Below are 12349 nucleotides of genomic sequence, written 5' to 3'. Positions count from 1 at the left end.
CCAAAACCACATCACCAACCCCCCAAAACCACATCACCAACCCCCCAAAACCAAATCAACACCCCGCCAAAACCAAATCACCACATCACCAACCCCCCAAAACCACATCACCAACCCCCCAAAACCACATCACCAACCCCCCAAAACCACATCACCACCCCCCCAAAACCACATCACCACCCCCCCAAAACCAAATCACCAACCCCCCAAAACCAAATCACCAACCCCCCAAAACCACATCACCAACCCCCCAAAACCACATCACCAACCCCCCAAAACCACATCACCAACCCCCCAAAACCACATCACCATAAGGCAAGCTGACAATGTGTTGTCTTTACAGTGGTAATACAGTGAGGCAGTAAACATGTTCTCTCTTCAGAAGTTCAATGTTGTGCCAATCTCATGGTTGCCAAGCCACTCACTGTAAGCCCTGTCTGTAACAGGAGTTTCTGTGTGGAGAGGTGGTGGGACAAACATGGATAAAAAATCTGTCCAGTCAGGGGGTTGGTTTTACACTTTCCACTACTCTCCCACTTTCTCCTTCACCCCCTTTTCCTTCTCTCTCTCCCTCCCTCCTTCCAGATGATCATAGCATCTGTCCTCTCGTCTTCTCCATGGAAATAGGAGAACGATCGTTGTCACGACTCTCTGTCCCGTCAGCACCCGATGTGATGAGTGTTTCTTTTTTCTCTCCCTCTCCTCTACTTGTGGCCACAGCTCTACAACGAGCTGAGCATATGTTACCAGGCACTCAAATCCAACGAGGGCCGGCTCCGCCAGAGTCACGTCGCCCTGACAACCCAGCTGGGCCAGAAGGAACAGCAGATTGTGCAGCTCCAAGGCCAGCTACAGCAACAACAACAACAGCAGACACACAACCAGCAGCAGCTTCCACAGACCATGGCCCCAGCCGGTCCCCCAGCCAGGCAGACCAACTCTAAACACTTTGAGGTGAGCTGTCAGAGGTTTGAGCTAGAGGCAAGTTGAAGACATTTTGCGTCACACTTCTCAGGGATTATATTGAGAGTGCTGTACAGCCAGAGGCAGTGAACTGAGTGTCCATATTGTCTACCTCAAAAGTTCTTCATTGCAGACAGATGTGTGTGTGTGTGTTTATGCACGCCACTGCATGCACTTTCACACTTTAAGTATTGCTTGATGAAATAATGAATGTTTGTTTTGACCCATGTCACGTCCAAGTTGTTTATAATGGTCCAGCACTTACACCACCCTTGATATAGACATACGTCTAACCTCCGACCCCCTGACACTCAACCAGTGTGTAATTATTGTCCGGCCTGGCAGGAGTGTGTGGGTGGTGATATGCCCACCATAGCCCGTTGTGGGGGTGGTCTTTAGAGACAGAGAGATGCTTATCAGGCGCTTGGCTTGATATCCAGCCCACCCTTGATCTTCTGATCTTCCCATTTCTGTTCAAGCCCAATGTCAGTGTCTTTCATGTAGATTTCTGATCTCTCTCCTCTCTTGGGTCTCTCTCTCTCTCTCTCCTCCCACCAATGTCTCTCTATCTAGACTGGGACTCAATTAAAAATTCTCTTCAGGTGATAGAATCATAGAAGCAGCATCCATTTTGCCATTCCCCTCTGCCCAGGTTTAATTGGAGATGGGTAATGGTGTTGAGTAGTGATGGTGTCAGCTCTCCCCCTTTCTCAACTCACACCCAGAGGGTACAGAGTAACAAGATGCTGTCTGTCTGTCTGTCCAGCTCCATCAACCAAAGTAGCGCTTAATATCTTTTAATGATGCGTTTATCAGTCATCCTCCCTATTGGTTAGACAACACATGGTCAGTCACGGTCCACAGATCCACAACAGTAGCAAGACAATATCAGGCGGTCGTATTGCTGATCTAGGATCAGGTCCACCCTGGCCATGTAATCTTATTGATTTATAATCTAAAGGTATAATCTAAAACTGATCCTAGACCAGCCCTCCTACTCTGAGATATGTTATACATACAGGTGCTGATCTGAGCAGTGTTACACCTTGCAGAACGGTTTGCTATTCGCTGCTTTACAAATTGATTGTGTTTGTCTAATTTGACGGGTGGTAATCCTCCAGATAGCATCGCCCCGGACAGGAAGTCAGAAGATATCAGTGCAAATGTTAAGTGAGTTACAATTGCCTCTGTCTCACTTAACCCTGTTAATTCAGCCGAATGAATGCTGAAATATAAATGGATCAATTAGCGAGCAATTAAGTCCAGCTATGCAGTGTTACCCCAGTAATTAATACTACGTTCTAGAGGAGACGCGTTCCAGGCCGGTGTGTGGTGTGTGTGTATGCATGTTTATAACTGAGGGTTTTTGCGCGTGTGTGTTACAAGTCTTTGTGTGTGTGTGTTCTTTCTGACACTGCCAATACAAGGCACCCCTGTCTCTCAGTCTTCCACCCCAGTAAGCATCCATCCATCCATCCGTCCATCCATCCATCCATCCATCCATCAATCCTCCATCATAAGAAACTCAGATCACATAATTTTCGGGCATCTTTATGCATCAAAACCGATGCGTGGCATCAATATTAAATAGTGTTTACCCAGAGCACATGTAGCCGGCGCCTGGGCTGCTTTGTCTCTTAACTTTCCTTACCTACTGACATCAAAGTGAACAGATCAGATTATCGTCCCAAGGTATCCCAGCCAGTCAGGAGGGAGAGGCCTCTCCGTTTCCCAGGCTATAATTGCACTGACAGGGCGTGTGTGTATTCCAGCGTAAATAGCTAATTCCATAACGACTTCCTCTCGCCGAACACCTGTTAAATTCTAATGCACCGGTTGTTAGCCGGAGATTTATTTTAATTTGAAATGTTTGGAAGTTACCTGTTGGAGATGATCAAAGTGCTGATGGCTGGGGGAGCGCCGGGCGGGGGGAGACGTAGCTAGCGCCACACTCATTTGAATACGGGGAAAGAGAGGGAAGAGCGACGGCTTTGAACACTACTTTCTCGGAGGGAGAGGAAGGCAGGAGGAAGGGGGTGCAGGAGGTGAAAAAAACACCCATTGTGTGTTATGTTGCCATGCTCTGCTAGAGAACTACTGTCTGTCTTCTGTCTCCATGTCTGAAGTGGAGTTAACGCTTTACAGCCAATGCTGAATGCTGCCTCTGGGACTGAAGCAGGTCAAGTCTGAATAGGAATCAGTCTGTCTAGTAGTCAGACGATGTCAATCTGGACTTCAATCTTGTCTACTTTCTATAGCTACTGTAGTACCTCTGGTACCTTCATCTACACATTTGTACTGGAATGCAGAATTCAGGTGAAAGTTGTGTTAATGATTTGGAGTTGGGAAGTAGGTGAAATCTAGTTTTACATCTGCTTTTGATTGATCTCCATTTGTTTTGAAGGAACGGCCAGTGATCCTACTAAAACTTCCTCTTGTACCATAGTTGTATCCTTGTGAGAGTTTCTCGCATCGAGCTTGCTAGTTCTTTGCTAGCCATTCATCTAGATAGTTGGATGCCTTTGTGCCTTTATGTGAGTCAGCGAGTACACTGCAGACAGACCGAGACAGGTCTCCATAGAGTCTAGAAGATGGCCCTGTGCCCTGTTCTTCTATTCAGCCTGAAGGTTCTGGCTGTGGTCTGACAACCCAGCAGCCCAGGTGACTCAGCTCAGCCACACACCAGCCTAGATGATGGGTTGCCAGGTTGGATCGAGCGGTTGCCAGATTGGCGGCTGCCACCGCAACCAAGGAGACTGGGGAAACCCCCACAAGTGATCAGTGGCCACCAGCAGAGTTTTGTAGCCGTAGCCCAATCAGCCCACACTGTCACCACATTGCACACAGGGTAGCTAGCTACTGTTTCTCTGGCTGGCTACAGTAAAGCAGTGATTAGTAGAACCCACATTAGAATACATAGCAGACCTCAGGCTTTTCTGGACAGCCATCTAAATGAACAGTGACTTCTTAATTGTGTGGGCAGCCGTTCAAAGCAGAGCTCACTAGCGAAGCCCCTCATCAGCGTTGGAAATGAAGGAGGTGGGAAGATGAGGCTCTCAGTCAGTCCAATGAAGTTGGGACTAGGTTGAAGAGGGGGATTTTAGAAGGACACCTATTGTCCTTTTCGTCAACTTGGAACTCGGCCTCCTATTCTCATATAGTGCACTACTTGTTGCCACTCTGAAGGGAATAGGGTGCTAGCTGCGTTAACAACACTTTTTCTCTCTTTCTTATTCTCCTATTTTCTTCTAAGTAAAAGGTACTTTAGTTGCCTGGATCCTTCCCTCCTTTCCCTCAGCTATACAGCCATGCCTCTTCCTATAACATCTGCCTCCATCTAATCCTTGTTTAGTGTTAGTGAATCAGGCGCTGTCTGTCAGATGTATAATTCAGGTATCACTCCCCACTCGCCCGCCGCTCTGTTCCGCCAGGGTCAGGTTTGGATGAGGAGAGGTGCTTCTTTTGATCAGCATCCTCATCCTCATCATCATCATCATACATGACATACCCCTGGATCCTGTGGAGTTATAGACCTAGTGAAGAATGGAAGATGTGTGTGTTTTTTTAATGTTTAGATGGTTAGTGATGGTGGACAGAGGCTCAGAGGGGAAAGCATTAATAGTTGGTTCTCAGATAGGATCTATGAAATCGTAATGCTACAAAAGCAGATTGATGGAAGTGGAAGCCGTGATGTCGGGTTGGAATTTAGAAACGTAACAAAATCGATTTACATGAAAACACCCCAAAAATTATGAAGTGGAAAGTGGAGCCTAATGGAAGGCAGAGCAATAGAGGGAAACTTCTGCCAGTTGTGGACTGAAAGCCATTTTGTTGCAACCTACGGTAAAGCTACCTTCATTTAAATAGAGCCATGTTTTTCCATAATTTAATGACTTTGACTTCATACTTTGTGTCATAATGAATTCATTTGTAGTGTGTGCGACCCCCGTGGGAATGGAACCCACGACCCTGGCGTTGCTAGCGCCACGCTCTCACCCAGTGAACCACCCAGAGTCAGGGCTCTGTGTCTGGCAGCAGATGAGAGCCCATATATTAGACCTGAGACAGTAATGACATGGACTCAACATGGACTCCAGTGTTGTGATTTAATAGCTCAAGTGGTCTCATTAGAAGGGAGCCCTGTGTACTGCAGCTCTCCTCATTAACCAACCACAGCCATGTGCTGCAGGCACACAGGTCAGACAGACTGTGTGGGTGGACCCAGCAGCACTACACACACACACACACACACACACACACACACACTGCCCCTGTCTTGTCCTTCCATTAGGTCCTCCAGCACAACCCACTTCCACTCAGGAACCACCATCCAGACTAACACAGCCCACTGCATCTGAACTGGGGGGGTTACACAAACACACCCCCATGCGCCCTCCAGTACCCCCCAACTCCACCACAACCCCCCGTCCCGTCCATGTGTTACCCTAGCCTACCTCTCCAACAGCATCGGAGACACAGGCAGAGAGAGCCCGGCATTGCCACAGATATGAGGTAGGGCCTGCCCTGGTTATAGCTGCTCCATAATTAACAGTGATCAGATTTGTTTTGTGGCATAAATGGTGCATGTGTAGAACATTAGCCATGGCACTGCTCATTTAAATTCAGCTGAAGGGCTCAGCAGCAGACGGGTCACGAGCTTCAGGGAGCACAATCACAAGCCTCCTCCATATGTTCCTGCCGCATTTTACCAGGGCCACGAGCGCCAGATAAGTTCCCAGAAGAACCTAATCGTGTTCGGTAATTACAGCGCGCCTCTCTCTCTCTCTCTTTTTTTTTTCGCTCTCTCCCCCTCCTCTCCCCCTCCCCTCCCTCCTCTCCCCCTCCTCTCCCCTCCTCTCCCCTCATCCCTCCTCTCATCCCTCCCCGTTCTCTTCTGCTTTGGCTTAGAAAACGAGGGAGGAAAGAACTAAAACAGTCCCTCATCAGATAATTTGTAAATTGCTTTACGTGGCCGATGCCGACCGAAAAAACTCTGGTTGGTTGTTCTTCTTCTTTTTTTCCCTCCGTCCGACTGAGCTAGAAATTATAAATAATTGTAACAGATGTAGCAATATGGCCAGCCTCCAATAAACGAGGCCCCAGATAATTTGGCCGACCCCTTCTGACAGGCCAATTTAATAAAATGTGAACAAAATCTTCCACCGCTAATAATTTATCATCCCCTCTCCCCGTTGGTTAAAGTGAATTACCCCGACAGTTAACAAGGTCACACCCAGATGCCAAGCGACTCGCAACAAGGCTGCTACTCCTGATGATGGGATCAGGAAACATCGAGAGGTGATGACAGCGCTGGTGTTGTTTCTTTCATTACCTGTGATCCTAGAAAACACACACACACAGGTGCCAAAGCGCTACTTGTCAGTCTGAAGTTTTTATACGCTATCATGGAATGTGGTGTGTGTGTTATAGAGGTCGACCGATTATGATTTTTCAACGCCGATACCGATTATTGAAGGACCAAAAAAATCTGATACTGATTAATCGGACGATTCTCTAAATTTATTTGTAATAATGACAATTACAACAATACTGAATGAACACTTATTTTAACTTAATATAATACGTCAATAAAATAAATTTAGCCTCAAATAAATAATGAAACATGTTCAATTTGGTTTAAATAATGCAAAAACAAAGTGTTGGAGAAGAAAGTAAAAGTGCAATATGTGCCATGTAAGAAAGCTAACGTTTAAGTTCCTTGCTCAGAACATGAGAACATATGAAAGCTGGTGGTTCCTTTTAACACGAGTCTTCAATATTCCCAGGTAAGAAGTTTTAGGTTGTTGTTATTATAGGAGTTATAGGACTATTTCCCTCTATACCATTTGTATTTCATGAACCTTTGACTATTGGATGTTCTTATAGGCACTTTAGTATTGCCAGTGTAACAGTATAGCTTCCGTCCCTCTCCTCGCTCCTACCTCGGCTCCAACCAGGAACACAATGACAACAGCCACACTCGAAGCAGCGTTACCCATGCAGAGCAAGGGGAACAACTACTCCAAGTCTTAGAGCGAGTAACGTTTGAAACGCTATTAGCGCGCACCCCGCTAACTAGCTATCCATTTCACATCGGTTACACCAGCCTAATCTCGGGAGTTGATAGGCTTGAAGTCATAAACAGCACAATGCTTGACGCACAACAAAGAGCTGCTGGCAAAATGCAGCGAAAGTGCTGTTTGAATGAATGCTTACGAGCCTGCTGGTGCCTACCACCGCTCAGTCAGACTGCTCTATCAAATCATAGACTTAGTTATAACGTAATAACACACAGAAATACGAGCCTTAGGTCATTAATATGGTCGAATCCGGAAACTATCATCTTGAAAAGAAGACGTTTAATCTTTCAGTGAAATACGGAACCATTCCGTATTTTATCTAAGGGGTGGCATCCATTAGTCTAAATATTCCTGTTACATTGCACAACCTTCAATGTTATGTCATAATTACGTAAAATTCTGGCAAATTAGGCGGCCCAAACTGTTGCATATATGCTGACTCTGCGGGCAATGAACACAAGAGAAGTGACACAATTTAACCTGTTTAATATTGCCTGCTAACCTGGATTTCTTTTAGCTAAATATGCAGGTTTAAAAATATATACTTCTGTGTATTGATTTGAAGAAAGGCATTGATGTTCATGGTTAGGTACACATTGGAGCAACGATACGCACCGCATCGATTATATGCCCCTGAACGAGGCAGTTAACCCACCGTTCCTAGGCCATCATTGAAAATAAGAATGTGTTCTTAACTTGTGGTGTCCAAAAATAAAGATTTCCGATTGTTATGAAAACTTGAAATCGGCCCTAATTAATCGTCCATTCCAATTAATCGGTCGACCTCTAGTGTGTTAGAGCCTGGTATAGAAGGAAGTGGTAGGTATAGAAGGAAGTGGTAGGTATAGAAGGAAGTGGTAGGTGTAGAAGGAAGTGGTAGGTATAGAAGGAAGTGGTAGGTATAGAAGGAAGTGGTAGGTATAGAAGGAAGTGGTAGGTGTAGAAGGAAGTGGTAGGTGTAGAAGGAAGTGGTAGGTATAGAAGGAAGTGGTAGGTATAGAAGGAAGTGGTAGGTATAGAAGGAAGTGGTAGGTGTAGAAGGAAGTGGTAGGTGTAGAAGGAAGTGGTAGGTATAGAAGGAAGTGGTAGGTATAGAAGGAAGTGGTAGGTATAGAAGGAAGTGGTAGGTATAGAAGGAAGTGGTAGGTATAGGAGGAAGTGGTAGGTGTAGAAGGAAGTGGTAGGTGTAGCACTCTCTGGCTAGCTCAATGCATTATTTACTGCTCACCTTTTTATATAGGGTCGTCAAGGATGAGGGGAGAGGTGGCAACGCACAGTATGGTTGCATATGTTAAGGTCGTGTGTGTGTGTGTGTGTGTGTGTGTGTGTGTGTGTGTGTTCTCGTTCCACCTGCCTGTTATGTTAAGACCATGTTCCTCATCATTAATTGTGTATGACAAAGAAAGCCCAGGCAGGCTCTGCATATAAACCACTGCCCCCGAGGACTGTCCTTATCTCCCCACACACACACACTGGCCATATGAGGTAAAACACATGACGGGGAGAAAAGTGGGGACAAGATAAGGCTTTCTTTGAGGTCACATAAAGAACTGGATTACAGTACCCTGTTAGGTAACAGGAAGTATTGATGTTACAGTAGCTACAGTAACAGCTTACCTTGTACACTTGTAGAAGTAGTGGCAACGTAGTTGGGGCTGCAGCGTAGGGTTATTCTGTTATTAGAATAGGGACAGGGACCGGTACAAACTAATTGAATAAACAAGCGTCTGTATAGATGGGCTTCTCTAAACGTCTATATTATGAACATGTTCCTCAATGTCACACTTCTCACCCCAATAATTAGTCTGAACCCCCCCACTCTTCCTCCCCTCCCTCTCCCATCACACTAAGGGGACAATCTGGCCAGTGGCGCCTGTCCATCCATCATCCTCTCTGGGCGGCTGTGGGGCCTGGCCTCCTAGCCTCCTGCACACGCTCACAGACACTCCCGTTCGCCCTTGTCTCCCTGCTTTGTTTCGGTGGTCCTGTGGTGTGTGTGTGGGGGGGGTTTGTTGGGGAGCGTTAATTGACTGGGCTGGTAGGTGGTGATAAATAGATAGGTCCTTGATAGGGAACGTCTCTCACGCCTGGAGTTGAGTTCAGACCGCTGTCCCCTCCTCGTTGGAGCTTCCAGTTCCCAGCTTACATGCGTCTGGATGTTTACTGCACAACCTTCAAGCTTTAGGTACAGGTACAAGGTCAGGCTCAAGTCTAAGATCAGGGTTTAGTTGAGGATTAGTTTGAACTTTTCATGTTTTTTCACACAATTATTTTTCTTCTCTCAAATTCAAATCAAGGCCTATAAGCTGGAATGTTTTAATTGGATCACATTTAAAATATATATCTATATATAAATAATAATAATTGGTTCCCAAAATATAACTTTCACCTTTGTCATTTCCCAGAGGCTGCTGGGTCCTCCTACGTAGTCTGTAATGCTATTGTAAAATACTGTTTTTCTTGTCACCTTATCTGAATATCTGAGTCTAGTGTGGTGGATCATGTGGATGTGCTTGGCCTTTTACAGGAGCAGACTCTGTATGACTCTCCAGATCAGGAACCCAGTGGAGAGGAGGCCCCACCCTCAACCTGTAGCCCGGTCCCACAGCAGCCCCCGGGGCCCCCAGACACATCGCTGGCCCTCAGCCCCTCCAGGGGCCAACACACTGGGAGACGGCAGGTGGGTCAGCTACTATGCACACGCACACACACACACACACACACACACACACACACACACACACACACACACACACACACACACACACACACACACACACACTACCCCAGTCACCTCAGAGACTCACCCCAGTCCGGTAGGAGACGGCTACTGGGGAGACAGGGGCAAGTTACAGCGAATCATGGGAATCATGTGATTAATTTGATCCATTCTCTGGCAGCCGTAGTCCTGCACCCCCACCCCCCCTCCCCGGGCCGGCGTGTGCTGTGGGTTTCATGCATGCCTGGGGCTCAGGCACTGGCTGATTTACCACATTAGGCTTCCGATCGTTCAAGTTCCAACCACTTACTATTTTGACTAATATGTTTTTAGATAACACTCCAAATCTGCCATACAGACACACATCGTTAAGGACTTTGTAGGCAGCAAAAAAAATACATGTCACTTTTGCTTCCACTTAGGCTTTTTAACATGAATACAGACCAAAACATCATTGACATCTCTTTAGAGAGAGGGTCATACAGCATACAGCACCATGACGGGCCCAGCTGTACCAGTCTGTCTCTATTCTGTCTGCCAGAGGAGTCTCCCGTTACACACCTGGGTGGGTGGTGTTAACACCCAGCTACAGAGATGACACAGACATTCCATTAGTCCGGCCCTCTCTTCTCCGCTCCACCTGGACAGGGGCCTGGCCCTAGTACCTTATCTGATCTGACGCTGGAGGGAATACTGACCCTGACACACACACAGCGCCCGCATGCACGCACACACCACACACACATACACTCACGCGCTGGCCAGCGTTCACACACAACCTTCAGCCGCTCTGCCCACATCACACTGTTTTTTTGTTGTTGTCACTTTCCCTCCAGCCTCCAGTCCATATCAGTCAAACCATTATAGGGGCTGTACTTTAGCATGTCTTGTGTGTTAGTTTATGTACAACACTCTCTCCTGGTTCTTCCCTGCTCCTCTTAATGTCTCTTAATGTCTCTTAATGTCCCTTTTAAAACCTTTTAGTACCTGTTGCTTTTTTTTGCATCCTGAAAAGCACCGAGTGGGTCTTTGAATGGCCCATATAGCTGTGGGTGTGTGTGGGGGCGCGTGTTTGTGTGTGGCTTACAATATATCCCATTCACATCACCCGGGTCCTGAACAAGTCGTGCTTTGAGAGCCCTGGCTGGCGCTGCTACACACATGACACGGTGCTGCCATCATAAAGAACTCCATTGATGACAGTGTGACCCCACCAGTCTCTCTCTCCACTCACAGGGAGATGGAGGGAGGGGTGAGGAGGGGGGGTCTATGGAGTGCCTCTCCAACGTGGAGCTGGGGTCATCAACCGTTCAGGAAATAACATACTTTTATTTCTCGCACTCTCTCCTTCTGGTAACGCATCTCTCTCTCTCTCTTTCTCTCTACTTTCTCTCTCTCTCTGTTTGTGGAGCCATTACGGGGTGCATGGCACAGGCAGGTCGTGGCCCCTAGCCAGCTGTCGAGGCGAGATGAGGGCACATCTTCATCTTCCTTACGCCTTCGCCTTTTTTGTTTTGTCCTCAGGCTGTTTGTGTGTGTGTGTGTGTGTGTGTGTGTCTCGATGGCTCGGGCACGAGTTGTGGCTGGCCCAGCATTAAAGAGATAACGGCGTGTTCCTCCATAACAAGTCGTTTCGTAGTACACACACACACACACACACACACACACACATCTTCATCTGGACCTGTTGCAGGACAGACGGCAGACGGGCTGTCCAACTGGAAGAGAGGAGCATCTGCACCCACAGCCTTTCATCGATCACTGTGTGTCCCTCTGTCCAGTCCTTCACTGTCTGTTCACTCTGTGTTGTGTGACTTTTACATGTGATGCAAATGGATGTTCTCCAGCTGACCCCACAAACATGAATATTATCAGACTTACATTTCAGTCCAGGTGGAATTTCTGTCTCCGGCTTTATTTGGGTTTTGATGGAGGGTATATGGTTTGATAACACCTGAAAGATAATTCAAACCTCTTATGATTAGTGCTTGATCAGATATGATCATTCCACACATAGCCCCTACACACACTCTATACCCCCCTACACACACTCTATACCCCCCTACACACACTCTATACCCCCCTACACACACTATACCCCCTACACACATTCTATACCCCCCTACACACACTCTATACCCCCCTACACACACACTATACCCCCCTACACACACACTATACCCCCCTACACACACTATACCCCCTACACACATTCTATACCCCCCTACACACACACTATACCCCCCTACACACACTCTATACCCCCCTACACACACTATACCCCCTACACACACTATACCCCCTACACACATTCTATACCCCCCTACACACACTATACCCCCCTACACACACACTATACCCCCCTACACACACTCTATACCCCCCTATACACACTCTATACCCCCCTACACACACTCTATACCCCCCTACACACACACTATACCCCCCTACACACACTCTATACTCCCCTACACACATTCTATACCCCTCTACACACACTCTATACCCCCCTACACACACTCTATACCCCCTACACACATTCTATACCCCCCAATACACACTCTATACCCCCCTACACACACTCTAT

The 12349-nt window shown here is 47.0% G+C and overlaps 1 protein-coding gene across 4 annotated transcripts in view; it reads left to right on the top strand.

Annotated features, from left to right (window-relative positions):
• cntln (centlein, centrosomal protein) overlaps window positions 1–12349 on the top strand; it is a 138263-nt gene that overhangs the window by 23956 nt on the left and 101958 nt on the right. For all 4 annotated transcript variants that reach the window (XM_036933761.1, XM_036933763.1, XM_036933764.1 and 1 more), the window contains 2 exons: window positions 721–954; window positions 9571–9723. In XM_036933761.1, coding sequence (XP_036789656.1) covers window positions 721–954; window positions 9571–9723 — 387 coding nt within the window. The remainder of the gene's footprint in view (window positions 1–720; window positions 955–9570; window positions 9724–12349) is intronic.

This window comes from Oncorhynchus mykiss, chromosome 10 (genome assembly GCF_013265735.2).
Source record: "Oncorhynchus mykiss isolate Arlee chromosome 10, USDA_OmykA_1.1, whole genome shotgun sequence".
NCBI classification, from domain to species: Eukaryota; Metazoa; Chordata; class Actinopteri; order Salmoniformes; family Salmonidae; genus Oncorhynchus; species Oncorhynchus mykiss.
The sequence above is the reverse complement of the archived record's forward strand: the minus strand, read 5'-3'. Positions and strand labels throughout refer to the sequence as shown.